This window comes from Mycteria americana, chromosome 13 (genome assembly GCF_035582795.1).
Source record: "Mycteria americana isolate JAX WOST 10 ecotype Jacksonville Zoo and Gardens chromosome 13, USCA_MyAme_1.0, whole genome shotgun sequence".
In the NCBI taxonomy this organism is placed as follows: domain Eukaryota; kingdom Metazoa; phylum Chordata; class Aves; order Ciconiiformes; family Ciconiidae; genus Mycteria; species Mycteria americana.
This window is the reverse complement of record NC_134377.1, coordinates 3,361,237-3,388,935: the sequence shown is the minus strand read 5'-3', so window position 1 is coordinate 3,388,935 and position 27,699 is coordinate 3,361,237. Positions and strand designations below refer to the sequence as shown.

Here is a 27,699-nt window from a genome sequence, read left to right as displayed (position 1 = left end):
TGCTGCCTTCAACTCTCATTTCCATACTACTGTCATCTTGCTTAGGATGCCTTGATCCTGATTTTCAAGTATCTTTAGTCTCAGTGGCTAGATCTCATTACTCTAAACCAACACAAAACAGCAATTGAATTTCACTGCCTGCAGACACAGCACATTAAAAGGCTTGTTGAGGTTCCTCCAAGTTAAAGATCAATACGGTTCGTAAGAGCCTAAAACACCAACTAAAAGATTTAAATCATTTATTTGCACATTCTGTTTTCGCACGCCTCACTCAAGGGACAGAAATTTATGATAAGGTCTTATTCACCTGAACTCCTGTGTGTCTGTCGGCAACGGGAATAGCCCGAGCGTTTTCCTATCAACCTTCAAGTTGTACTTCAGGATAAGGCATTTCAGCGGAGCAGAAAGCTGTGAGGGCTGTTCCAGGGAAGCCTCACTCTCAGAGCTGCCCGCTGCATGGCCTGGAAGCCCGCTTGAGTTGCAGAGAGGGCGCAGGGAGCCAGTATGAAAATAAAATTCTCAGAATTATAAATAGTACAAAAGGAAACAAATGGCTGGTGCAGCCTGTCTGCGGTGCAGCCCACCGTCATACACACGTCTCTATAAACTGAAGAGCAGTCAGGGTCTGCCTGGAGGGCAGTTCCTTTCTGTGAACGGGCAGCCCTCCCACAGGCGTGCAATTCCGCATGAGCTGAACTGCCAGGTATTGAACCACGACATCCAGTCCCCTGAGCAAAGGGAGTGCCGAGGGAATGGAGCACAACCGCCTCCTCCTAAGCAGAGGACTGGGGATGATGCAACACCTGCACTAAGAGTCTTTCAGGAAGGAATCATGCCTTTATTCCGCTTTCTGTCAGCCATGACTCGTCGATTATGGTTAGCTCTTGTGCTTTTGTTTGCTTCCTTCTTCCTTCGTTCCTGCACTGTTTCCCGGTTCTGCCCATGGCCCTTCACATTCCCAACAACAGCAGAGCTGTCGTGCTTGTGCCTGGAGTACATGGAAAAAGGACATCACAAGAAGCACACTGCACATTTGGGGGATAAAATATACCGATCCCAAGAAACAACTGGGTGTGAGTTCAGCCATCATGCCTTGAGCCTTGGCTCACCCCAGCTCTGCAGGGCTTCTGCAATAGCTGAATATCAGCATTAGCCACACAATGACCACGTCCTTCGACACACTGAGTCTGTCAGCTAAAGCCAGCTATTAAACTGTCCTGAAATCCCCATGGGAGCTGTTCAAGCTCTGGGAAGCTGTGCTCTCCAAGATCCTATCTTGCACAGGGTTCTGCTGCTTATGATAAAGGGACGTGCCTACCCATTTGATAGGACAGAACAACCAGCAGTGAAGTAAAAGTTGGGCGAGGAAGTTACCACCCCCGTGGTAGTGACCCTGATGTACAGGGATGTTAAAGAACAGGTATACCCTCAACAATTCCAGTCAAGACACCTGCTAACTGCAGAGCTCTGGTTTCACCCTGCAGAGGGGGGTGCTTACTTACCCCTTCCTTGCAAGGTAAGCCAGCCGCCTGGCTTCAGCTCTCTCCCGCAGTACAGCTGGGTCCTGCACAAAATGGTCCTACCATGGGAAGGAAGGAAAGAGGTCAGTAAACTCATCAGCATCACGCAAAAGGCTAGAGCAGGAGGTGATTCTGTTGGACCATGGAAGAGAGTCAATTCATTGTTCATTATCTCTTCTGGCTGAGCCAGCAGGATTGGTGTCAGCGACTCTAAACACAAAACCTGGCAGAAAACCTGACTGAGACCTCTTCCCACATCCTGCCTCTGCCAGCAACACCATCAGTGTCACTATTTCCAGTATATCCATGACAACAGAGCGTTAGTGACCCTCAAAGTGTTCTGCTGGCATCGTCTGTCTATGGAATAAAGGAGATTAAACCTCTCCATGGAATAAGTGTCATTGCTCCAGTATGGTTAGCCTAGGAAGCAGTGGATAGCTGTACTCAGGGGACATTTCACAGTCCAGCAGACCGCAGAAGTAGCCACTCTGAAAAGCAGCTCAGTCTCCATGCTACTGTTAAAAGATTCACTCTCTGAAAGCAGAAATCTGCTCCGCATCACTCTGCAGGTGAAGCAGGTAAGACATGGTAAATCTTAATGCGACTCCAACCACAAACTAAATGTCACCTTTGTTCTTTCCTTTTCAGCTTCCTCCTCCTCCTCCTCATCCTCTTCCTCTTCCTCCTGTCCTTCCTCCTGTCCTTTAGGTCTCAAGACCCGAGGAATTGTGAACGGCCTGAGAATTAAGACACAAACAGTTGGCAATGAAGACAGTACAGCCACAAACGTTTCACTGAACAGCATATCCTTTTTGGTTTGCACCATATCTTTCAAAAATGAGAATCTACAAGTTTCATGGACTTGCTTTTTTTCTGAAGGAAAAAAAAAAAAGACACAGGAGCTAATGACACATTTACTATGGGCAATTAACGAACACATGTTCTTCACTGCGGAATGTTCACTATGAAGTTGTACTGAAAATAATAATAGTTAAAAAAAGGAGCAGGTCAGGAAAAACCTGAAACCTCACAAGGAATTTCTCCAAGGAAACAACTGCTTCCTCTGGGAGAAGGGGATCCAGGCACAGCCACAAGGCATTAGTAAGGAGTATACTTTGCTACGCTTTAGCTCACCAGTCAGGGAGCATCTATTGTACAAAGACAAACCCTCAAATCTCAAGCTCAAACTCAGACAGGAACATTAATGCTCAGAAAGTGCTGTGCTCTAAAACCTTTATGACTGCTCAGTGGTTATCCATGGAGCCCCAGTTTCATTGCTGTGCCCCAGTTTCATACAGGGGGAAATACTTGGAGAATTCTGCCAAGCTTTATGAATCACCCTGAACACGCAGAGCAGCAAAGGGCCTGGGGGGGATGGAGGCAGAATTTACCACATGCCTATAGCTCTTCTTTAATATATATCTATATATGTGCGTGTGTGCTTAAATTCTATTGGAATTCAGATCCACCATTCCACTGCCAAAGAAATAAAATCAGAAAAGCCTTTGTTACTTCAAACCTAGAGATCTAGTTTTCAGCAGTAACATTCACTAATTGTTCCTACTGCCTCTCTAGGAGCAGTGAGCACTGAGCACCTGAAATAGGGGAACAGACCTGAGTGCCACACTGTTACAGGCAAACCACAAAAAGGATTTAAATTGAAGCCTCACCACGCTTTAGGAGGGAAAAAAAAAAAAAAAAAAAAGGGCAAAAGGGACAAAGGAACCCAAAGATGCATTTTGGTTTGAGGTTAGAAATGGTGACATCTTCATAATACATCAGAATTTAAAAGGCCACTTTCAGAAATGTTAAACCAGCTTTTAAAACACGTTTTCTATCCCTAGAATATTTATTTTAGAAATGAGATCTACAACCCCCATCCCAAACTAACCCTTTGCTTCCTAAAAGCTAATTGTCTCCCGCTGTCAGTCATTGTGGAGAGCTGTGCACTCCATCAAGGACTGAATTCCAGGTGTCAGCACTCTGAGATGTCAGAGGGGACTGGCAAGGAGAAGGAGTCTGGTTGTACAGTTTTCCAAATTTTGAAGTTTTCCCTTGCTAACCAGCCATTTTGCGTTGCCCAGCTACACTCAATCCTGACTATTCCAGATAGCCCATTTTCCCCTGCTGCAGGATAGTTTTCTGTAAGCAGAGTGCAAGTTTCAACACCATGGCAAATTCCCCTCTTAGATTTGTTGATCAGTTGGGGCAATGGCCGAGTCCTGCAGACACAGAAAGTGGAAGCCTGAGAACGTCCTGGGTGCATGCCGTGGCAATACTTCCTACCAACAGGAGAAGAGACCCAAATCTCCCTCCTTGCATGTTACAGAGAAAGCAGCAGCAGAAAAAGGGGTGGTTTGAAGCACACGTCCTCATTGAGAAACAGAGCCAAAACCCAGTGTTGAACAGGTTTGTACGAGCCAGACAACTCTCGGGGTGATTCCCATCAACCTCCCATTTGCTGAAGCCACAGCACCTACCTCCTACTGATCAGTTCATCATCTGAGTCAGCATCATTTGCCCCCACTTGGTTTCCATCATAAGTGTCATCGTACTCGTCCTCATAGTCCTCCTTGTAGAGCTGAGCTTCTCCTTGCTGCACAGGAATCTCCTCCACAATCACGCTGTACTGGCTGTAGCGCTCCTTCTGCTCAGCAACCAGGCGTTTGTCATTCAGCAAACTTCTGGTCGTGTCCTTCTCCCTCCTGCACTCCACAGCATGGAAACAGAGGGGCAGACACAGAAAGGCAGTATGTAATTATCTTCTCTATAAGTTACTTTTTTCGCCTGTTAGTAAGTGGAAGCTGAGGCAACAGAAGTCTCATCTCAAATTCCACAAGCACTACTTAAGCCTACCTGTTTCTCCTCTGATTTATAACAGGGCTGTTTGTCTGGCTACTAAAAACAGCCACTCCCAGCTTGGAACAAAGTCATTTTTAAACAGAAGCCCAGCAAGACTACACAGCAGATAAGAAAAGGAATTGGAGACCGCCACTGTCATTTGAGACCAAAAGGAAGCTTTTACAGGAGGCCAAATGCAATTATACTCAAGCTGAAGTTTGGCCAAGATCCAAATAACACAAGAAGTCCCACGAATCTTGAATGGCAAGCTGTTAGGGCTAAGACTCCAGTCTACGAGATGGCTCTGCAAGGCCCAGAGTGCCCTCTAACACTGTGCTGCAGTATCATCTCATTGCAGTAGCACGCACAGCTGCAAGTCACAGACCAGCGCTGCGTTAGAGCAACTGCTGCTTGGACATGTATGTTCCTGTAGTCAAGAACCTCAGCTTACAAATGTGAGATGCAAAATATGACTGTAGATGGGGAGAGCCAAAAAAATTACCAGTGCAGCAAGTAAGTGTTAGAAAAAGCACAACGAACAATGAAAAGAACATAAGAGAGTAGACTAGTGACTCTGATTCTACCTATCTCAAAGCACTGCATGTACAACTTCTTTAAAAATTTAGGAGGCAAGTAAATTATAATCATTTTAAAGAAGGGAAGACCAAGAAACAGAATTTTGACAGCGGTATTAAAAAGCAGCCACTGAGATGCTGTGTCTCAAGCTGCACAAGTGTAAACTCTTTGAAGTCCCATTTTTCAGACCAGCCAAGTACATGCTTACAGCAAAGCAACAAGGGATTCCACTGCCAAGTATTCACAGGATAATCTGCAGCCCTCAAAGTCTAGGAGGAACATGCATCAGTGGTCTATTTGGCATCTGGATATTATCAGAGCAAGAACCCGGTCCAAGGCAGACTATCAGTGACTCAAGAATGGACAGACTTATGTGACATACTAGCAAGCAGTGGGGAAATGATCTAAGCAGCCTGATTTTCATTAAGAATCTCAAAACAAAGGAACATTACAGCTAGATGTGGTTCCCCTCTCTTCCATGAGTCACTCTGTTACATGCCTGCATTTAGCTACAAAATGCCCTACAACGCATGTGGTTAGTTCACACATACCTAGGCTGGGATAACATCTTCTGTTGTATTCAGCATGAGACTGAACTAAGTATTTGATAATTGTTTCCTGTTGAGCTGGTCTGATGACTGCAGAAGAGCTGCAATGAAATGTTTCAGACACCAATTCCAGGAAAAACAGTGGGATAACTCCTCTAGTTGGACATGCTCTGACTTCAAGAGACAGATTCAGCTAGCAATTATGGCTGGACAGGCACAGACAAGTGTGATCACTTTTCAGGGTCAGCAAAGAATCAGGTATATGCTAGTATGTTCATTTCCTCATGCTCGTTTCTCTCCTCATCCTGGTGTGGCTTTCTCTTTCACATTAACAGTCCCTGCCCCAAACTGCTTATGCTTATCTGCATAGCAGCTAGTGCAATGGGACCCAACCTGACCTGGCTCTTGAAGCACTATTGCGACATCATGCTTCGGCAGCACTCTAAACAAGCAGAATTTGGCAAGCAAAAGATTTTAAGAGAAAAAAAAAAATTGATACAATTCGAATCCAAAGCAGATCTCAAACTAGGCTAGGAGAACCCTGTTACCCTGATGCTTGGGTAAAGCATCAGGCTTCTTGCTTGTGGAACAAGGACTACTGAGGAAGTTGCACTTTTAGTGCTGAAAGGATGCTCTTCATATTTATGGAGTTCTGAACGTTAAATCCTAGAGAGCAAGGTACTATAGCTTATCCTTTGATTTAGTTAGATATGGTCAACTTTGGGCATAGGGTGTGCATTGCTGATCACAGGTAGTAACCTCCAGGTTTTAAAGACCACCTAAAACATAAATAACATGTCTGGAGTCCTGCAGAGGGAACCTTCTCAGCGTAAGAAGAACTGTTTTGAAATGAAGACATAGCCTGAGGGAGGCCAAGAGACACCAGGAACAGCAGCAGTAAGAGGATAATCCCAAGAGGTCACGTAACAGTACAGCAGAAGAGATGACAGCTTTCTCAAGGAGTGATGTTACCACTGGGGAGAAGACACAGCCTCCCTGGCAGCAGCCGGAGGGCAATGCCGTGGGAGCAGGGTCCCACAACCCAGCTCAGGGATGACTTACAACTTTCAAAGCTCTCTAAGTGATCTGCAGAGGGAGCTCCGAGCAGAGTTATTCCATACCCTGGATGCACTGTGCTGAACTCAGACAGTGCTCTCTGGCCTTGTCCAGCTGCTGCAGCAGCTACCCACATGTGCAAGGCTTTGGGGAGACGGGAGATAACGAAGCATGCCTCTGCACAAGGCTCCTGCTCACAAGGTGCCTGCCTGCACTCTGAGCAAAGCAACACACGATGAGGAGAAAGGAGAGAGATTGTGGCTGTCAATTCTTAGCTAGGGATACTTCAAAAGTCATTGCCTTGGCCAGAGAGAAAAGAAATTATTGTCTTGCCTAGCTGAGCCAGTATAAACATTATAGCACTGCTGCTGAGAAGCTGTTCGACTGGACTTTGGGACAAAAGTGGTTTTCTCCTGAGTTTGATGCAGCTTTGCAACCAAAACCTTAACCGGGAGCTCCTGGGGTCATATGGCTCAACCTCCAGCCAGACTTTTATTTACGTTCTGTGTAAATACATACCAACATAAAGATCACACTTGGCTGGTTAGACAAAGTGTTTAAAAGGAATCTGAAACAAGTCAACCATATTATAGAGATACACTTGACATCAATGGGAGCCAGCAGGACAATGCTCTAACCTAAATTTGCATGGAGCATGGCACAGCACAACGCGCCAAACTAGGAAGAAAGCAAAGTAAATGCCCTTCTGCTGGAAGCTTACAGCAGCAGGAACAACAAAAGTAGTCTAAGCCACTGAGTGTTATCAGATTTTGAAGTAGATGGATATTGAAGCTTCACTTGGATCTAAACCAAATCATTATTTATTCTCAGTTCTGAGTCGCAATCCCAGGCTTGTAGAGGTGGTTGCTTTTCGAGGTTTGTTGTTCAGTACAAGTTTAACATTAAGACCAAGAAGCAAGAGCCCGACATTACAAATGAGCTTGGCAGAGCAAACTCTAGCAGCATACAGAGGAAAGCCAATTAGGAAAAACACTAACTGAAACCAACCCCCTAATAATATTTCATTTTACTTTCCCAGAGAAACAGAAGAAACAGGTGGGAAACATTTTTGATAAGCCTTACCCCCTGCCAACAAATTCCTACAGGAGGTTTGTACGAGAAGTAAATTTGCAGGTTCACAGATATTTATTCCTCCTGACAGACAGGGTTAATTAAGGGCGCACGATACTCACCGCTTGCCTTTTTGTATCCGAGAAACATCCACTGAATCCCTACTGAAAACATCAAACTCATCATTCTGGAAAACATTATAGCGAGAAGTGACTAGAGGAGTAGGGTCTGGCTTCAGCTGTCTGTTAAAAAAAAGACAGAGAGAATAAAAAGAAAGGTGAACTGAGGAAGACCAAGTCCTCTCCTTCCCAAGACCTTGGTTTATTTTTCATCAGTCTCAGTCACCCACAGCATGCCAAGATCCTCTTCGCAGTGCTGGCTGACTGGGTCACAGATTGCTATTCCTTCATCTCACAGCTGCACTATAGTACGTGCACAACCACAACATGGCATTCGTCTAAGATAAAAGGCACTGTTTCCAAAGCTTATCTTTGTTGGGAAACTAAAGCAACTTACAGAAAGCAAAAAGAAAATTCTTCTGTTCATTTAAGAATAAGTAAAACTGTACAGGAGCATGGAATATTCAACAGACTGCCTGATCTCAAAACAGTGACTCAGTAAAGCCGAACACTAAGTATGATGAATTACATGCTGGAAAAAATTCCAATAATTTGCTGCTGTTGATTTCAGGATATTTATCTCCCTATGGTTCCTTCTTAATTCTTTCTCAGGGTTCCAGGTTTATGTTTGTTCAACTTATAAGTCAAAAGACCATTATTTTTATATTCATTTTGTTGCTGCTGTTAGCTCAGCTGGGCATCCAAAAACGCTGCTGTGTTCACTTCCAGAATCAGCAGTGATCAAAATTCTACATTTGCTATTGAACTGACAGTTTTGTTTCAAGATGCAAAAGGCAGGAAAAAAAAAAAAAATCCAGCCCTATCTTCCATAACCACTGGCTTTGCAGAAACAAACAACCCTTCCAAAAGCCCACCCCACATCATTTGTGCCAAAGTCAGCAGATCTGACTGTGAGAGCATGAAGATTGTTGCAAAACTAAGATTTTTTACATCATTTTTCTGATAAAGATGCTTTCCTTTTTTAATGCAACAATGAGACAGTCTGCCCATTCCTCCATGAAATGTGAACAAACAGCACATTCACATCTTGACACTCAGTCAGAAACTGCTGTTGCAGCACAAACACATGCTAGCAGCTGCAGACAAACTAAAACAACTCAATTCCACTGCCAGCTATAAACCCTACATCCCATGTACAACCCACAGAAGCAAGCAAAAGGCTGGCAAGTTTGTCAAAGGGTAGATAAAAATGGATCTAAATTGCCATTTGCAATCTCTCCCTGGTTTATCTTCAATCGCAAAACAGTAGCCTTTCAAATACCGTATTTGACCCTGCAGGTTGAATTTCAGCTGAATTAGTTCCTTTGAAGATGCCCTTTCCTGCAGGACAGCTGGGATTTTAACACCTATGACCCCGTCCTCTGCAGCAAAATAACTTTTGAAGGCAACACATTCTATCGCCCAACTGAGGCTAAGCCCGCGTCCCCATGATGGCATTTTAATGGTTCTTATTGGAGTGTTTAATGTGCAAATGTTTTTGTCCCCCCATCACAAAACACGACCCAGCATCTGCTCTACAGAAACGCTGAACAGTGAACGTCCCAGTCCTCTGCAGGGACACAACAAGGACAGAAAGCTAGTGGCAGATGGCAGTGAGAAGCTGTCGCTGCAGCTATCTGCCCCAAGAAAATGCACATGCAACTTCTTAGAGCTCTACAAGTGTATAACCTTCAATAAGAATGATGTTAAATGATAACCCACAAACAAAAAACAAAAGGCATCAAAGCTGTGCCAGAAGTTGTCCCATACCTTTGCATTGTTCGGTCCAGTTTATCCAAGTATGGCACCAGTTTATCTTCTAGAATGTTGTTGATCACTTGCTCCGCGTTGTAACTGTACTCCTCCAGGCAGGCCAGGATGAAGCCCTCACCAAGGTCTGGCAGCAGGTCTTTCACTTGAGAGATCAGAGAGTCCAGCTCCACCCCTGACACCTTGACAATGGGCGCAGCAGCTGCACCGGCACACTGCGTATACCAAACAGAATTGGTGGCATTACTGGAAAGAGACAGCAGCTGAGGGATGGCAGGTATGCACGTGAAGAAAGAGAAAGGAGCAGTCTGGGTTATCAGAATTTAAACACAAAGAAGTCAAAGACTGAAGTCAAAAGAAGAGAAATCAGCTAAGTTGTTTATACTACACAAGATCTATGACAGACTTGGGCACACAAATACTTTCGTCTGTCCCTGAGTCAGCAAGGATACTCTGGAGAATCCTTTCCTCAAATAACCCATGAACTGTGCATTTAAAAACTATGCACACGAACTACAGTGATGAAGCACAGTATTTAAATAAATCACAGCAACAGGACACCCAAGCCAACAGGAGTTAGAAGCAAGTTGCTCAAAGATAAAGCTGGGATTCAGGTGTAGCTTTGTTTCTCCTTTCACAAGGCACATGGGGCTGCTCTAAAATCCAGCAAAGGTAAGAAATGAGACTAAATCTCGTGTAATGCCCCAAACCGAGCAAGCCCATCCTCTCTTCACAGATGACTGAAGTAAGCACAGAAAGAGCAGAACCCAGTCCTATCCACACAGCTCTACTCACCTCATCCTCCGATTCATATGCAGCCCCGAGCTCTTCCATGTCCTCAGCAGTGCTCTCCACTATTGCTGATGCTCCATTAGATGCTGCTGGTGGTGTTGGATCTTTAACGACTTGTGCTTTTTTCCTGTCTACCCCTTCCCACGCACTTTCCACCGCTTGGAGGATATAGGCTGTCCTGGTCTCATCTCTAAGAGGACAGCATTAAGGACATTTCTAGATGCATGTATTCAGACCTCACCTCGAAGCAACTATGCAATTTTCAGTGACTCCCAAGCCGGTGCCTACATTAACATTCCCCCCTTTCTTTTTTTAAGAGAAAACTTTCCATCACTCACTGCCAGTCATGCAGCTTAACCAGAGGCAGCAACCCTAGAAATGCCACTGGTGCAAAGGAATCTAAGAGCAGCCAGGTCTGCAAAACCCCAAGGTGACAGCAAAGGATACAGCGTGGAGGATGCTTGCTGAAGCAGACTGACATCATCCTCAACAGGAAACAGCTCATCATAGTCACGGAGAAATCTGAAAACGCAGAAGCAAGTTTAATCAGTCGAACTCAAGAATAAATTACCAGCAGACCTGTCACACACTACCATCCCTGCTATGCCACTCTGACTTCCTCACTGCTCAGGTAGGAACACGTACAGCCTCTCACCCAATGCTGAACTCCAGCATGGGTTGCCATGTCTGGTTTTGCCCGCATTATACTGCAGCAATGCTTCCCTCCAAGCCATCAGAGCCAGCTGCAACACTCCTCATGATGTTGAGACTTGTAACCCAGTGCCGCGTTACAGAGAAAATATGGGTTATGACTTGAACATGATCAGAATGACAGCACTGTCAGGAGGACAAGATCAAATTCCCAGTTCTGCCACTTATTCACTTTGCATCTTCAGTATTAGCACTTAATATCTTTCTGGTCTGGTCACCCCAGTTGAAAAGCACAGATTAGTAATAATAGCCTAACCAAGGTAGCTAATGGCTAAATTGCTATCCTCCACTTTGAAAGCCTGGATTAAAGAGAGTGAAGAATAACATTCTCCAGCGTCATGCAACATCCTCCTCACCTTTACAATAAAGTCTATACTGCAGTCTGAAATCCTCTCACAGCAGTTCTCCCAACTAGTTTGAATGATTTCTAACTCCCAAACGCATCGTAATGCCTCCTAATAATGTCTCGGGCAATTCTGTTGTAAAGAATGGAAGAGGAAGGCAAGCTGACCCTACCCTTGGGCCTCTTTCAGCCAGACTCACCTCCTTTCCTGAAGCACCGAAGTGAAGATCTGTAGAAATTCCTCAATAAAAGGCTGAATGTTCTCACAGCTGCAGAAAACAATGGCACAACAGAGTGAAAAACTCAGCGGTAAGCCTACTGCATTGCACAATCTCCACATTCTGCTCCCCAGCCAAACTAGTCACATTCACACATCAAGGAAAAATTCCATTTGAAAATAGATTTCAGTCCACTTTTTGGCTTTCACAGGAGCAAAGGGTCAAATGGAAATGAGTTTCTTTTATGGCTTCAGTAAACATTTCAGCCAGATAGATCTAAAGCTGTATCACAGTTAGAATTACAGGACTTCTGAGACTTTACAAATCATAGTTTGATGCCTCAGATTTGCAATAAGCAGAAAAGGGTGTGTAGCGCTTTTGTAATTCCACTCTTATTATATGTCTTGGGATTATACCAGTGAACCTCCCAGAAAATATGTGCTCACCTATGTAAGAACACATGCCAAGCAAACTCCTATTGCAACCTTTCTCTTATAACGCCTAACCCTCCATTGCTGCTGACGTATCAAGCCTCACAGCAAGACAGAATGCCCTCTGCAGTAGGTCAGTGTTAAGAAAAAGGTATTTCCCTAGAAGCCAGACATATTGTTTTCACAGCAGCCTCAGCTCTCCTCAAACTGGCAATGAGTGTCTGGAGCTGTCCTTTACTACCTCTGAAGTATATACAGTCCTTAATACTGTGGAATCTGAACACATTACACTCTTTGGTTCCTTTATACTTTCAATATTCCGGTGGGTACTGAAAGGCAATACTCAGGTAAGCAAGGGTAAGGCAAGGCTACTATTGCTCCTTTCAGGATTGGACTTCTAGCACAAACAGATTGGGTGATTTAGTCCAGGTCACAGAGGAAGTCAAGGAAGCAAATCCAGGTCTCTCATAAGGAATTCCACCAACAGACCCTCCTCATCTTCTTGGACAACTCTCCTGATACCAAACCAGGGAAAACATTCAAGCAGAACAGGAGCCACAGAGACCAGCAATCTATGAAACCTGTAATGAGTACAGGCAAAGAGAGACCAGCCCAAGACAGCACTGGCCTTCCAATCAAGATCCAGATTCTTGGCTCTGTCCCCAGTATGCAACATGATTTGGGGTAATTTCACTTCTCTTCATTTCTCTATTTTAAAATAAGGATAGTTATACTTGCCTTCATTTTCAGATTACTCACAGAGCTATCAGTTAACAATTTTCACAATAGGAGTGGGGGTAGAACTAGGTAAAGGCACCAGTATCTAGATTTAAAACGACTGCTTTCAGTGATCTCTAACTCTGCATCGCTTTTAGTGTGGTGTCTCAGTCCAGGTGTCTACACACAGCATTAGTTTGCAACTTAGCCATAAACCGAGGTTAGAAAGCTTGTTGGACCACAGCCTTATCCCACTTTAGTGGGGCCAACACACAGCTCACCACATCAATTCTGGATCATATAGCTTCATCTGGGATGTTCCTGCTACGCAGGACAACAGACTTTGATCTTGGCCAAAGTCTTTGGCTACAACCCCAACACAAATAGCAGTATCTGTTCATTTTCTCCAGTAAATCTGAAAACAAGGCAAGAATCTCCCCTACAATGGCAATCAAATAACTGGCTAGTACCACAGAGCCCAAATGCCAATACCTGCTTTCTAAGATGGGCTGCAGACAGACTTGGTTTATCAGGATGTGAAAAGCTTCTATCATCTTCTTTCTGGAATGTGAAATTCTCCTCCACAAATCAGCAAAAACACTTCAGAGAGAGTAAAAGAACACACTGTTGGTGTCAGCACAAGAAATCTGAATCTTTAACACACCTTTACTCCAGAGTTATCCCTCCAGAGGAGGAATTTCCTTCCAGAATCGTTTCTTTGCTGCAAGGACCAGAGATTAGAGCCATTTCATACTCATTAAGGAAAAACCCATGCTCTAAACAAAGTTGGTCTCAATCACCAATTGTCCCTACAGCTAGACACATGGTATCTCAACTGTACCAGCACAGTCTGCACCTTAAAATGAGACCAATCTATACACAGAGATATCATTCATGTTTTCACACTTTGTTACAATCTGAATGCATCTCTCATCAACTTTCTTCTTAGACAGCAGTGAAAGAAATCATTAGTCACCCCACTGCCCAGGAAAATTTGGAATTAGAAAAGCCATCTCTTCAGAGTTCTTTGAAGCAACATTAAAAAAAAAAAAAAAGATAGAAAGGCTCTGCAGAGGTGGGTAAAGCTGCATGAAGTGAATTTTTAACTAAGCCCTGGGAGACTTTTATTGAAAAGAAAATGCAAGCCTTTGCAGACATTTTCACCTGTTATCCTCATAACGCCTCTTCTTAATTGCAGATTCCAGCTCAGGGATTGCCAATTCATAAAATGAAGCTAATCTGTAGAAAGGGGCAACAAAACAGTAACTGTCAACTGAGCTTTAAAAATCACTTGCTAAAAGACAAATCAAATGGTTAATTCCATTAACTTCTCCTCACTAGCAGTACTCATTAGCATTACCCCATTTTGTTATTTATTCACTGAAACACAAGCAAGCAAATATGCAATAGACAAAGAGCCACACTCTAAGGAAACCATCAAGGTGTCTTTGAAGACGTAGGCAAAGAAATGCATTTGAAAAGCATCGTGCTACTGAACAGGACAATCTGCCCAACCAAGAAACATCCCAAACACAAATTTGCAGTCTGCAGAGAGCTGATACGCTTGAGTCCATCCCGAAACACCGCCTCCCACTCTAATATCCTTATGGCCCTATCTTGCTGTATGCTAGAAACTGGATATGAAACAGGATATGATTTCCAATAAAGTCTTACTAGTCTTGCTATTCAGCTCTGCTGTAGGTGGGCATTTAGATGAAGGTATCCAATATGCAGAAAGCCTAAGAGGATGTTTCAATAGGATGGGGCAGGGAGGAAACAAAGAAAGTTCGGTCCAGTTTCACATTTTACGTGCCAGGCAGCACACACAGACCCTTTCCTTCAGGGACAGGGCACCAGGAGATGGGGAGAAACGCCCCACAGCGTAACAGCCAGTACTGCTTCATCAGTAGCTAGATGTTACAAATAATGGTTTACAGCACTTTGCACAACAGCCAAGCCTGCTAAACTGATGAGCAGAGGCTCCATTAGGAACATTATGTCCATGTCTCCTATTAAGAGCCAAACATGTTAAATGAGTATCCTTGAGGCAAATGTAGCAGAAGCTGGTTGATACTTTAGTCAGGGAGAGAAATTAGCAAGTGCCAGCAGATTGATTCAGACTCACAGAGGTTCCAAAAAGATGACACGTAAAGCAGTTTTCCCTCCCCACACTCCAAAGACCCAGTCATTAGTCCATATTGAGAAGTAATGAAAACGTTGCTGTTGTCCCACTGCACAGAGATCAAGACTATTTTAGCACATCGCTGACATCAACAGCAGAATTAAAAGCAAAAGGCTTTCCTCCTCTGAGTAACCAAGCATGTAAGCGGTGCTGCTTGCCAATCCAAACAGCCACCAGCAGTCCACCAATCTGCTCTTCTTTCAATAACCAACTCGACAGCAACATCCAAAGAGGACAGAAACCTACACACCCCAGAGCAGCATTACTCAACCTGTGGTCCATAAACCACTGGCAGCTGTAAGACTTCGGAGGTCTGCAACATGATTGGAAACAAAAGCAAAATACAAACGTGTGTTCATTCACACTAACAAGCAAACAAAACAGGGGAAATAAGGACAATAACACTTCACCTAGTCCTAAACAAAGGCCGTTACAGCAAGACTCTACAAGATGATCTGGGGGCTTAAAACACCTGGAGCAAGCTGGGTAAGTGCCACTCAAGGACTTGCAGCCTCTGTGCGAACACACTCTGCTGTCTGGTCCTTGAGACCATCCTGACTCATTGCCACTGTGATCCAGATTTGGACAAGGAATTAGCTGTCAGCCCAGCTGTGATAGTGCTGGCTTGTCATCCTCTCCCAGGCAGTCAGCTTTTGCCAAACCTCAATAATATTCTCTAACATAAAACTTAGGCAGAACATCAAACAAAAACAGTTATTTTCAGACCTTGATGGAGTATCACTCTGAAGTACTTTCTACTTCCCTTGCTTCGGGTCCTACGGCAGGAAGCTCTTTTTGTCCACGACTCTTTTCTGCTTGTCCCTCTCTACCCTTTCCAAAGCACACCGAGTACTGTTTAGCTGGGTTTTGAAATTGTCATGGTTGCCTGGCTCTAGGATCACTCATAGATAACGATGAAGGTGAACATACAACAGAAACTCTAAAAAAATATAGTGCCTATATTCATTTATTCATTATTCTGTATTCCTGTCAGTGTGAACCTAGAAGTCTCTAGTTGCATTAAATCTGTCTACTATATTAACGATGAAGTGTCTGGGACGGGACACAGCAGTACATTTAGTATTTTTACTTTTCCAAGACAAGCTCTGTCTGCAGTCCAAGATGTACCTGTAACAAAACTCATGTTTTTGGAAGGTCTGGCAAGCCAACGGGAAGACATCAAGAAACGCCCAGAGTGTTGTGCAAGTGTCGCATAAGTACAGCACAATATCCTTCAGCTCCTGAGAGAGAAAGAGCAATTACTGAGAGAAAAGCCAGACAAGTTTTCCTCGGAACATAGTATAACTCACTAACAGGGACACATCATGTTCAGATCAAGCCTTTTTCCTGACTGCACAAAGAGATTCTGCTATCGATCATAAACACATTACATGTTACTGGGTCTAGAGGCAGAGACAACATCCCTCCTAAAACTTATATCCTTTAAAGATCTATAATGCAATCCCAGCTGCTTACTCTCATAAAGATTCTGTGAAATTACAAGAATCCTCATCAGATCCTGTTTGGGGCAGTGGCTTTGTCCTCAACATATCCTCCACATATAGTATTCTTCCCCATCTAGCTGGAAGCACTGCATAGCAGTAATGAGAGGGACTATTTCAGTGGTCCATTTCAGTGCAAGATGGATTTCCAGGGTAGCTGTAACAACTCCCACACACAAACTATATGACTAAGATTTTGTAGAAGGCTATGCTCACTGACATGGGGCCTGTCTTTGTCCAGCACCCAGCACCAAAAAAAAATCCTCTTAATTAACTAAAGTACACTGTTGTTAAACAAACATTTCTGGGAAAAAAAAAAATTCAACTCTGATCACTGTCAGGTTTACACGGAGACTTCTGTCAGATACTCTGTTACATTACTTATAAGCCGGTTAAGTGAACAGATGAACCCACTATACATTATAAGCCGGTTAAGTGAACAGATGAACCCACTATACAATGGATACGGTTGAAATGCACCCAAGCAAAGCAACCAACTCATGGTGGAAAGGCTTTATCATCAAGTCATATGACAAACAGTGAAACAATGACATGGAACCATGTGCTGTATGAGCCACCAGTATTTAGGAACAGAATGACCCTCTGTGGTTTTACTGCTCCATGGACTGTTCAGTCCGCAGGACTACAAACAGTAAAGTGCAAGGAGCAACAGTTCTACCTGAAGGGGCATGTTCCCCGGAGTCACATTTACTTTTTCTTCCAATTTCTGGGGCTCAGCAGAGGCTCCTTCACACTGCAAACCACACTTGTGCAAAATATTGTTGAACACCTAAATCAAGAGAACAGAACAGTGTTAAAACAGACATTGAGAAAGCAGTGGGACATGCTTTATCCTGTTAACAATCACTGCTATGACCGCGTATGCAATTTGTGACGATCTCCATACAGCACAGAGCTGCGTAAGATTAAAGCTGCAACAGACTCTTGCAGGCTACAGCAGGAAGGGCCACGCTGCACTTCTGAAACTCCATGCAACTTGCAAGTAATTTAAGTGCAGCTGTATATGGTTGCGGTGCTGAGACAGTGAAGGCAGCTCATCCAAATCCTTAGCTACCTGAGAAAAATCAGCCAGCAAGGCCAACACTGGCAGGGCACCCGGGATCCCTATTTGCAAGGGAGTAGTGGGACAACGGGGAAGTTAACACCACCTCCTGCTTATGAGCTAGTCCCAAAGCCTTCCCGCCCTGTCCCCTGAGGTTAGCAGCACAGATTTTGTGGCTCTTGTTTATAAACAAAGAATCTGGGGAGAAGCTCATAGCATTAGGTTCCGGATCACCAACAACCTTTGGTGTAGGACCAACTTAAAAGCAACTCCTCTACATTTGCACCTTGAGAGATTTGTCAAACCCTGCTCCCAGAGATATGTGAATGGGTGGCTAAAGGTACTGACGTTGCACGCTTGGGGCTAATATTACTATTCTACAGGGCATGGAGGCTCCTAAACCTGCACAGGTATCAACTCCTTTCAGTGACAGTGTAAGCACATAAACAGTTTTATGTATCAGTAACGACACATCTTTGTTTGAGCTGTTACATCCATACACTTGATACACACTGCTATCACCCTGCAATGGTTACCAGAACACACAGGAAAGAAACCAGCATCCTGCGGAGAAACTGCTCCGACATGGTACATCATGAAAAGCAAATGGAATCTCTGCTGTCCTCCCCAGTAATTCATTTGAAGGTTTGGTCTTGCTTCCTAGAGTATTTTTTAAATGTGATATCACCTCAGATTTACCTCTAACAGTTTCTTAACACACAGAAAAAAAGAAGAATGTGGGCTTTCAAAAAGTCAAGTGACATTATAGGTGTTTTGGGGTAATCGGTATCTTGGGTTCGTTTATTTTTGTGCATAGGTGAGCTTTTTGAGGACATAAACATGACATTTTCAGGGTACAAAGATGTCAAGGCACCTTGATTTCCCCCTCAGGTTAAGTGTGAATCCTGCTTACTGAGTCTGGGGAATATAAAAGCTGCTTATAAAAATGAAAGCTTAGACGTGGAGAGGTGCTAAATACCTTTTGTATGGCAACAATGCATCCCTTCCAACGGATTTACATTTACTCCTGAGAACCTGCAGCGTTAACGCTAACCCATTCTACTATGTCAAGTCTTAGCTACCTCTCACAGTGTCTATTTTGTTGTTTTAAGTTTCAATGCTTCCCCTGCTTGGGTGGGGGGGGATACAAAAATATTTTTTGAACTGCCTACCAAAAATTCCTTGAGATTAACTGCAGAAGCTGAAGGAAGGTAATAGGAAATAGTCATCAAGTAATAGTTTGAGATAAAGGTTCAAAACCTACCTGACACACATTAGCATAAACTAGAGAAAGTAAGCAATAGCAAATACATCCTGCCTACGACCACATTTGCTCCCCTCCGCCCTCTAAGCTACGCCACCTTTCCAGACGAAATCCGAGCCCTGGGCCAAGCAGGAAAGCAGTACCTGGAGAACAGTGGGCAGAGTTTCATCTAGGTCACTGAAGTAACTCGGTTGCTGAGTGAAGATATTTTCTGAGAAGAGAGGGGGAAGGAGACCATTTCCCATTAGTTCAGACATTCATGCCACCAAGCAAATCTGCACCTGAAGATGTACTTGTATTATTACTGACACACACCCCTCCTCCAGACACAGCTAATAACCATTTCGGACACGGGCACAGGCTCACTTCAACTCATGCACAGGGCCTACTCCTATAAAGCTGGCCCATCAACTCCTCAGTGCAACTGGAGAACTGGTAATGAGAACATGCTCATCAGAGCAGAGCAAACGAGATGTTACATGATTCACACCCCAGAGGCTGAACCAATGAATAATGCAAATACTATCGCTAAACACTTCTAGTTCCTTTATTTGACAACTGGAGTTGACTTTTAATTACTGATAACAGTTCAGCATACACTGGAAAATGTTCTGCAGAATATTTCTTAAAGGTAATGATGCTCTAGTAATACTTGCTATTATATTACTAGGACTTCATTATCTTTACAAAATACTCCACTGAGTAATGGCGTACCATAAATCCTCACTAAGTAAGCACAGAGGCTGCCTATTTTCCTGTGAATTACTGTTCGGACATGAAAATTAACAGAGTTCTCCAGCAAGGACAAAGCACGGGTAAGAGTTATGAGACAGGTTTCAGAAAAATTTATACCCTGAGAAGAATCGAAAGTTTATCAAGTTATGAATTACACACCAGAACTGCTCACGCCATTACTGTCACAACGTAATGCAAATAATCAGGTGAGCAAATCATTGGTCACCTGCGTGCAGCATTACTGCACTGCACTCCAGAGCGTATGTATAATTCAAATGAGGTTTCATACACTTAGGTCTTCTTCGGAATATTTTAAGACCCAGATAATCTAAGCTTCACATCTGAAAGAGAACTATCTATCTTGTCATGCCTTCTTTCTACCTCTGAGGCCTGACAGATGAATTTAGATTGGAAGTTACTGAAAAAAGTGTAAAGGGATTAAAAAAGGCAAAGGTTTATCTAAGCTTTCCTGGTCTGGAAATCTGGCTGCATCACATGATCTCTAACACTTGTCATGTTAGTCAACTGGGAAATTAGACAAAAATAACTGCCAAAGAAAGGAAAAATTTCATTACATGAACTGCAGACAAAGTGGGTTAGAATTTATGAAGAAGAGCTCACTTAATCCAAGGTTAGGTACTCTTCCATCTGTGCTCAGGTAGATGTTAAAGATCACAAGTGGTTCCCTTGTGAAGAGAGCACAGGATAAATATGGAAGCTAAACCAATATGCCCTGTCTTCATTATGCAGGTTCTAGCGTCCAAGGCTGAGACATTACTTAATATACACTTGCCACTAAGACTGTCTGTAGAGATACAGAGAAATCTAGGGATAAGCACAGCTTAAGCAATGCTCTGAAGTGCTTTGTGGTTTGAAGGCACTATATAAATCAATGTCTGCATTGAAATGTCAAGTTCTCCCACTTCACAGACCAGTGATTACCTCATGTTGCACGTTTCACTTGGCTCCCAACACTGGGAACAACAGCACTCATATGAGCAGTTGGACTGTGCCCCATCTTCTAACCCTCCCCGCTGCCTGCCCAGGAATTGAGTTGTTTGCCCCTTCCCATCTCTACCAGGATTTTACAGAGCCCTCGTGGCCCTCTTACAGCGGCTGAAGGCACATTTAATGGGCATGTGAAACAACTGCTGAGGTGTAACTGAGCCTTGGTTCACACCTAATGCCACGAGCCCAGCTCAGGACAGCTAAGCAGCAGGACACAATGTTTTCCTTGACATAAATAAAGTTCACAAGAAAAAAGAAAAAAAGTAATCCGATCTAGAAATTATAGATTCTAGTTGCTACTGAACAATTCATTTTCAGAGCAGTAATGCTGGTATAAACCACCATTCATCACTTGCCATTATACAAGTAAGCAAAAACCTAAATGCAACAAGATGTTCCTTGGCTTTAACTAACCCATCATCTTCTGGAGCAGGAGACCATTTCCTTTCCCAAAAAGCACACAGAGATCCAGAATCTTAGGGATGTCAAATAGGAAGTTATTGTAAATAATTTCTCCAAAGACAGAGGGAGTGATAAAGTGATCCTACAAAGAAAAAAAAAAAAAAAAGTAATTTAAAGAATAATCCGTGTCTTACACTGCAAGAACTCCAACATTATAATGACACCCGTAAAAACATCTCTCAAAGGTGTATTAAGGATTTTCTTTCATAGAAGGCAGCAACTCTGCTTACACCAGCTTCTGCAGAGCCCTCCATCCCCACATTCCCAGCTGCTTGTCACTGCCACTACACCATCCACCCCACTGGCCAGGCTGCACCGTGAAGTGAACCAATCAACCTGAAAGTTAAAACAAAAAGCTACCTACAGTTCATTCAGTTCCCAGACCCGGCTCGTGACATGGCCAAATAAACAGCTGAGCTGACCCAAGAATGGCTCAGCTCAGGAGTAGGAATGAATAACCAGGCAGAGGAACAGCTTAACTGGCACTGACACTGAAAAAATACACGTGAGATCACAGCCTGGGGTTATTGCTACCCTGGAAGAGTAGAATCAAGGCACCAAAGACAACTGCATCACTGACAAGTAGGAAGAAAACCCAGGAACTGCAGCTCTGTGCCTTGGCTGCTAGAACACTGTGTCAAAAACACGACTCAGAACGTTGAAGGAATTTCTTCCAAAATTCTAGATGACAAAAATTCCATCGTCTTTGACGCTGAGAAACAAGCAAGCTAAAACGTGATTTTGGATTTTCAGAAGACAAATTTGCCTATGATAGCAAATGTTTTCAGTCACAGTGAAAGGTGGTACGTACATTTTCCCTGCTAAGGCAGAGGGACAGAGCTTTATGCTGCTAGGTTCAATTTCTAGAACTCCTGCTGACCGCCTGCATGACAACAGACTATTCATTCTCTTCAAATTACTCGACTAGAAAATGGTTTCAAATGCTTGCCTGCCTCACTGGAGTGGTAAGATTTAATCAGATCCTGGAATGAAAGACACCATAGAGGTGTTGAGTACTTTTGCTGAAGTGGTGCCAGCTGCAGGCTCCAGCATTCCTTCTACCTGTTCCCACCCCCGTCCTCCAACTCCCACTCGAAGAACTTTCCTCAAAATGTCCTGAATGTCACCATTGTGATAATCAAGAGAATCAGCACATCACGAAATAACACATCATGAACCTATGAGGATATCAAGGGAGTAGTTGCTAAAACACAAGGTGCCTCACTCATCCTGCCCAAAGGCCTTGTGAAAATTCCACAGCTGCTCATGGGAGTTGCACTCACACAATTAGGACTGAGTACGTCTTTCAATTATGATGCCAAGAAAACAGTAATTTAGAGCAATTTCATTGTGCATCCAAAACTTGGGGAAAGTTCAAGGAGAGACAAGTAGTAGCACAGATTATGTGACACTGCACGGCACAGAGGAAGCGGCATCGAGGGAGTGAACGCTCAGCTACCGATGGCCTGAAGAGCCTCTGTTCCACGCAGCCGTACAAAGGCCAGCTTGCTCTTTTTTCTCTTACAGCGATGCATCATACCACCACATGTGGCTAACCTGCTATTATGTAGCTGATTGCCTGGATCTCCTTCCTAAGAAATCATTGCATCGTTCAGATAACCACTCAGAGCTGAAGTGTCATCTCCATATGGAGAAACAGACTGATAAAAATAGCCAAGGAGAGGAACGCAGTTGGGCATGGAAGTAAGAAACACGTTTAACTTCTCCAGTTGCTTTTTCCCTAAGCTATACAGCCCAGAGCAGCTGCAAGGCAAAGAAATATTTACCTTGGACTCCTTGTGAGTGGACATTCTGAGGAAAGTCAGGAAGACACTCCGATGAAGACATTTCTGCATGTCATTCACCTCTGGATGGCAATCCAACAACGCATCAAACTTGCGAGGGGCATAGCACAGGTAGGAATCCAGACATTTCTGAAGCGTCTCGTCAAATATTACCTTGCACAACAAGAGACAAGAAACGAAAAGAAGGGAATGTCACGCATTCATAGGTTGCAATCGTGGGCAGCCCAGTTAAATTTAAAAGCAAGCTAAAACATTCAAGAGTGCTAAAAGGATTCACATATGCAAATACAAGCAAACTCTTAAAATCCACAACAAAAAAATCTATAGGGAAACACTACTTTCTTTGCACTCTAAGGTGCAGTAATTAAAGTTAAAATGCTTGACGAATGACATAATGAGCATATACAAGTCTTTATGAAAGTGATTTAAAGTTCGTGGCTTTTACAAGCACTTAGATAGTTCACGCTTTTTCTCCAGTGTCCACAAAACAATTATTACCTGGCACCAAAATTTGTCATGAGGCAAAGCCAGAAGCCAGTTCAGGTCATCTGCAATGAATTTTGCTCGCTCCAAGAATTCTTCCACTAAAGCAGGGTCTCTGACAACAGGTGGTGGTCTGTATAGCACAAAAGACCGATCTGCTTTTATTTCTGGGTGCTGCAGAAAGCCAAAACACTGTATTAAGAACAGAGACCAAGTGACAGGAATGCTGAGTTACCATTTGCACTGCTCACTGAATTTTAGGAAACCAACACAAAATTACACTTTAATACAATTTGACATTCACTTCCCTGGTAAATTCCCATTTTCTAATCTTTCAAGGCAGCAGACGAGTGGGTTTGTATCCTTATTTAATCAGCAATATTTTCAGACCTTCATAATTTGGTGGATGTTGCTCCTTGCATTCTGTTAACCTTGCAAAGCAACCCTCCCACGCCTTCAAAACAAACAGCAACAGCTTAATGTCATGGCTTTGAAATGTGGCCTGCAGTCTCTCTTCTTCCTCCTAACTTGTTCTTGCACAACATTCCACAAAGTCAAATCGATATGACCACCAAATACAGAGAAAAACCATTTCAATATCCTTCCCAAGGGTTACTGAACAGGCTTTGCCAAAATACTCCCATCCTAGAATGAGAATCATGTTGAGTAGCGAGCAGCTTCGAGCTCTGCCTCAACCCACACGTATGCCCAGGGTAAACCTCCTCACAGGCAAGGAGCATTAACGGCAGGTCCTACTTCTGCAACATGCCCAGAAGGCTCTCTCCATGCCTTCTTATTTCTGGGAGAAAAGGGCAACCATGGATTTAATTTTCTAATTTCACCAAGCTGAAGCCACAGGGCGGGAAGTCACAGGATGCAGTAAGCGGATGGACTTATCCCAGTGCTATAGCTCAGAGCTAAACTTCACGTGGAGTTTGCAAAAGCTCCCAAAGCATTTTCTCTATTGCAGCAAAGTTTACATTGCTGGTCGGGCTGTTCCTCAAAAGAATAAGGAGTTCTGGGAGAACACAGGTTACTATAGATGTTGGACACAGTGAGTTTTCATTTACCCATCACTGAAATAAAATACTCAACTATCTGAATGCACTAAAACACGAAGAAAACAATTTCTTTAATGTGGAAGCTGACCAAATTTCACCATATCCTGGACCAAGGGCTAGTTTTGCCCAGGCCCGAATATATGACGATTATTTGTTAAAGGTCTTGTTTGGCTTTCAGGAAAAACACAGCTCACCAGTGCCGGTAACGTTCTCAGATTCCCTGTCTTGGGATCCCTTTCTGTCCGCTGGAGTTCATCCAGAGGCAACGCTGGCATGGTGATGACTTGTTCCTGTCTTCAGCAAACAGAAAAACAAAAGCAGCACAGGATGCATTTTACAAGGTCAATCAACCTAAAGCATAACAAAAGAGGCTACAGCCTTACTGTAACACACATACACAAAGTGGCTGGAAACGCAAAGCAATTTATATGCCACCCAAACGCCAAACCTTGAGGGAGCTCCCAAGAGCCAGCTGCACATGCCTCAGAAGAAACCTGTAACGTGGTGCTATACTTTCATCCCTGTCCCTTACTGAGAGGCCATAGATATCTTCCAGGACAACAAAGAGCATTTTGGGCCATTGTTTAATATGGGAGCTTGATATTTAAATCTGGTTCCTGAAGAGCTCGGCTGAACTCTGCTTTTGCAGCCTCTTTTAATGCTTGCAGTCTATCTCCTGGCATTACAAACTGGAGAGGCAATCAAAAGACATCCTGCCAACATACTATTAAAAGAGTATTTTTGGTGCTTACGTGGCAGAATCACTCGGTACTCATCCAGATAAGGCACATGGGGTGAGCCTACAAAACACAGCCTTCCTTTCCCCTGCCAATTTCCCACGTGCTCACAAAACCGTGTTTTATTCTACAACAGCATTTTTAAGCTCAGAAATATTTCAATTAACTTCCTCAAATTAACTGTAAGTCAAACCTTAGAGCAATTAAAAAGAAATTAGTATGGGCACTGTTTAAAAAGTTCAGATATTAACAAAAAATGAAAATTGCAGGTTGACAGAGCTTTTCCGTTCTTGGGGTTTTATAGTATTATGATTTCTGTGAAATGGTACTAAAAAGTTATGTTCTTGTTAAGATCTAAGACCACAAAAGTCTCCTTATATGCATATTTAATTGCACGGGCAGAATAACAATTAAAACAAGAGAAGTGTCCCTACAGAAGAATTTACTGATTCAGGAGCAAGATCACAGTTCAGACAGCAAGTGAGAGCGCAACATTTTTGGTTCCAGAGAATTTGTCACCTATGGACTTAAGCAGAAATTGTGTCATCTAACACTCTAGAGTTCAAATTTTCATGAAAAAAAAAAAAAAAAACCAAGAAAAGAGTTACACTAGAGCAATGCCAATATATTGGACAGGTTAGAAACTCAAACTAATTATGTCTTTCCAAGGGAGTTTAAAGATGAGAATATTGACAAGAACGTTTTCAATTTTTTAATTATAAACAATTCCTTTGAAAAACATACTTTTCAGCAGAATAATCCAACATGGTTTTCAGTTCTCGTCATATATTTAATTTGGCTCTTAGAGTTTCTAGAGTCATTTTGAAAACTACACATAGAAGCGTGTGCTTCTATGTGGAAGGAAAAAAAAAAAAAAAAAGTCAAGTGTCTCATTTCAAGCCTGCCAAGCATCAAACTCTCCAGTCCAAGTCAAAAACATCTGGGAAGAGACAGGCCCCCTGACAAAAAGCTTATTCATCCTGAGGAGAGAATAAACCTGAGCATGGAATACCCTCAACACAGAGGATCATCCCCGATGGCTGTCACATGCTTTTCCCCAGGAGCTTTGGCCACCACTACAAGGACACGATTAATGTGTCGTACCCTGTGATTTCAGGCACGCAGCAGCAAAGCCCAACAGCCCTGACAAAGAATACAACAAACCAGACTTTTGCCAGGGAAACTTGTTTTCACAGCATCAGAGACATTCTCTGCCCTGCGCTGCCCGCCGGGGTGCACAGACACGGGGACACGCAGGGCGAGGGGCACGCTGCGGGGGCCAAAGCACCCACCGCAGCACCGCTGTTACGAACTTTTTAGCACCATTTAACAGCGAACGTCGGATGTGCTGCTAAAGAGTCGGCGAAGCCCAGGCGAAGCCCTCGATCTGCCTTGAAGTCACCAGCCCTGACTTCCCCTGCTACTGCATCTCAGGGGCCTCCAGGCCTACACCAGGCACCCACCCCTACTCCCCACCTACTCCCAAGCCGGGCACCGACCTGAGCTCTGCCCACACCTCCCCACACGCCCTGCTCCCGTGTGCCACCACGGCCACCTGCCACTGCCACCCCCACCGGGCCCAGCCACGCTCCTGTAGCCCCAAACGCTCCCCCCGGCCGCCGCCATCAGCCCCAAGCACCGTTACCCCACCCCCTGCCCCAGCACCCCACCAGCCACTGCCACCGGCCCCGGGCCCTGCGGGCCCCTCCGGGCCCTGCCGCCTCGCCCCGCCTCTGCCAGCCCTACAACGCGGCCCTGCCCCTCTCTCCAGCCACCGCCAGTTAAGCCAAGCCCTGTCGCTCCACAGCCTCTGAGGCCCTGCCACCGCCGTTCCCCCGAGCCACGTCCCCCTGGCCCCCCGCCATCCCAGGCCCTGCCCGGGCCCGGCCCCCGTCACCTGCCCAGCCGCAGCCGCTACCGCCCTACGCCGGCCACCCCCAGACGGCCCCGGCGCCCGAGCCCCCGTTACCGGCAGCCACGTCCCCCCGCCACCGCTCCGCCGCCGGCACCACGCTCCCGCAGCCCAACGGCCCTTCCGGCGCCGAGCGGAAGTGCCGGGGTGGGCGGAGCCTGGCGCGGCCCCGCCCCGCCGCTGCCCCCGGGGGCGGGTTCCGCCCGGCCGGGGTCGGCCCGAGGGGCTGGGGGCCCGGTCGGGGCCTGGGGCGCGGGAGCGGGAGCCCCGGGCTGCGCTTGCACCGCCGTGGCTGTGCTGCGGTTACCGAGCCGGCGGCTTCAACCCCCGCGTCCGCGGCTTCCGTCCGAGCCCGGTTCCGGCTGTGGTTTTGCAGGGACAGTTGCCGTCCCTAACGTCGTCCCGGGAGGGGAGGGAAGCCTCTGCCGGCGGGGCAGTTGTTTTCCCTTCGAAAGACTTGTTAAATAAGTCACCTTTTTTACAAGGGAGGCCCTATTAACGTACTTGTACCGGCCCACCCGGTGCCGCAGGCGGGAGGGAGGCCGGGAGGGCCCAGGAGCCCCGCAGCCCCCTCAGCCGCGCCCTCGGCTCTGGTTCCCCGCTGCCGCTCGGGGAGGTCCCCGCGTACCGCAGCTGGCGCCGCGGAGCAGTACCAGGCCTGTCAGTTCCTACAAGCGCCGTGGGTTCCCAGAACAGGCGGGGTTACTCACCCGTACGCCGCGCTGAGGCCCGGGAACTGGGAGTCGGGCGTTCGCCAGCCTGCGGGAGGACA

At 44.9% G+C, this 27,699-nt stretch overlaps 1 protein-coding gene across 2 annotated transcripts; it reads right to left on the bottom strand.

The window, feature by feature from the left end:
- Nucleotides 1–222: 222 nt before the first annotated feature.
- On the bottom strand, nucleotides 223–27,074 carry ASCC2 (activating signal cointegrator 1 complex subunit 2). 2 transcript variants are annotated; one of them, XM_075516496.1, is made up of 19 exons: nucleotides 26,985–27,074; nucleotides 24,473–24,572; nucleotides 23,233–23,391; nucleotides 22,717–22,887; nucleotides 20,882–21,011; nucleotides 18,868–18,935; nucleotides 17,077–17,187; nucleotides 16,024–16,136; nucleotides 13,878–13,952; nucleotides 13,206–13,313; nucleotides 11,548–11,616; nucleotides 10,741–10,815; nucleotides 10,297–10,483; nucleotides 9,502–9,716; nucleotides 7,735–7,854; nucleotides 4,001–4,225; nucleotides 2,149–2,257; nucleotides 1,503–1,579; nucleotides 223–988 (listed from the first exon to the last, which is right to left on the bottom strand). In XM_075516496.1, the coding sequence occupies exons 2-19, from the start codon at nucleotides 24,551–24,553 to the stop codon at nucleotides 820–822; spliced, it is 2,262 nt and encodes a 753-aa protein (XP_075372611.1). In that variant the 5' UTR covers nucleotides 24,554–24,572; nucleotides 26,985–27,074; the 3' UTR covers nucleotides 223–819. The 2 variants fall into 2 exon arrangements, with proteins under 2 accessions (XP_075372611.1, XP_075372612.1); XM_075516497.1 differs by having other exon boundaries at nucleotides 24,473–24,568; nucleotides 26,985–27,066.
- Between the last annotated feature and the right edge of the window lie 625 nt (nucleotides 27,075–27,699).

Bases quoted from the DNA above. Each gene is read 5' to 3' on its own strand.
- ASCC2 (XM_075516496.1), bottom strand. From the start codon at position 24,553: ATGCCAGCGTTGCCTCTGGATGAACTCCAGCGGACAGAAAGGGATCCC. The intron at 11,617-13,205 runs GTATTGGCATTT...TGTTTTCTGCAG, and splicing joins CAGCCCATCTTAGAAAGCAG to CTGTGAGAACATTCAGCCTT. The intron at 9,717-10,296 runs GTGAGTAGAGCT...TGGTATACGCAG, and splicing joins CATATGAATCGGAGGATGAG to TGTGCCGGTGCAGCTGCTGC.